Source organism: Pyrgilauda ruficollis, unplaced genomic scaffold (genome assembly GCF_017590135.1).
Source record: "Pyrgilauda ruficollis isolate IOZ18807 unplaced genomic scaffold, ASM1759013v1 scaffold3033, whole genome shotgun sequence".
Taxonomy (NCBI): domain Eukaryota; kingdom Metazoa; phylum Chordata; class Aves; order Passeriformes; family Passeridae; genus Pyrgilauda; species Pyrgilauda ruficollis.
This window is the reverse complement of record NW_024524416.1, coordinates 1-1,219: the sequence shown is the minus strand read 5'-3', so window position 1 is coordinate 1,219 and position 1,219 is coordinate 1. Positions and strand designations below refer to the sequence as shown.

Below are 1,219 nucleotides of genomic sequence, written 5' to 3'. Positions count from 1 at the left end.
AAGACTTAACAGAGCCATGAATATCGGCTGTTATACAAAAAGAGAAGTGCACATTAACGAGGACATGCAGTCGGCGGATCTGGAAGTCTGAACCTTCCAAGCACCTCAGCCAGCGGGCAAAGGCAGAGGGAGAAGCGGCCGGGAAAATGAGGATCCAAAGGAGGCTGCGTACTACAGCAATGGCAGAGAGCGCCTGGCAAATGCCGCACGGCCTGTGCCTCTGCCCAGCAATAAAGTCACTTTTACAGGACTCCTCTGTCTGCTCGGGCACACAAACCTCCGGCCACGGCAATTTCCCCGCACAGCCCCGCCCACGGGGCAGCCCCCTCTGTCCCAGCCACAGCGAGCGGGCCGAGCCAGCGCTGCTCCGGCAGCGGCTCCTGCCGAGGCAGCGGCGGCAAGGAGACCGCGGGCAGCCGCTCCCGCAGCGCCCTCAGCCCAGGGCCAACACGGGCCGGCCACGGCACAACCCACCCGCGCGAGCCCCCTGCCGCCCCCGAGGCCCGCAGCCAGCCCCGAGCCCCCGCACAACCCAGCGCGGCTCCCACCTGCGCCGGGGCCGCCTCCGAGCTCCGCCGCCGCCTCACCGGGCTCCGCCCGCTGCCGCCGCTCCCGGGCCCGCACACAAGCTCCGCCAATGCCGCCGCCAATGGCGCCACCGCCGCCCTCAGCCCGCCGACGGGGCCCGCCTCCGCCCCGCTCTCACCAATCAGCGCGCCACAACCACGACTGACGGCACCAGCGCCCAATCGCAGCCAGGCCCGGGCTCTGCAGGCGGCACAGCCTCGGCCCGCGCTCTCGGCGCCCCCCGGGCTGGCTGAGGGCAGAGCCGGAGCTGAGGAACAGCCCTGGAACGGGCCCGGGCCCGAGGCGGCATTGAGCTGCGAACACAAACAAACTTCTCCGCAGCTCCCGACACGCCTTTCCCAGCCCTGCGGCTTCGCTGGCTCCGGCTCGGCGGGAAGCCCTGCAGCCTCGCTTCTCCTACCCCTAATCAGGAGCATCAGGGCATCGCTTTTGTTAAAAATGCGTATTTTATTATTCACTTTTCGCAAAGATTAAAATGAATATTATATTTGTTGTGTTAGAAAGTTATGCTGTATTAATTTTTATGTAGCGTGCTAAATATACTTTTAGCTTATAACACAAAGTTAAAATAGATACTGTGTATGTGGGATTTTTTTTTTAAAGAAAAGGAATGAGGTACTCGCACCAGATA

At 62.3% G+C, this 1,219-nt stretch overlaps 1 protein-coding gene across 1 annotated transcript; it reads left to right on the top strand.

Moving 5' to 3' along the window:
* Positions 1–305: 305 nt before the first annotated feature.
* Positions 306–873, top strand: LOC121356950 (atherin-like; the record flags this gene model as incomplete). Its single annotated transcript, XM_041473848.1, has 1 exon — positions 306–873. A coding segment is annotated over one exon (568 nt), but the record flags the coding sequence as incomplete, so codon positions are not given.
* Positions 874–1,219: the final 346 nt, after the last annotated feature.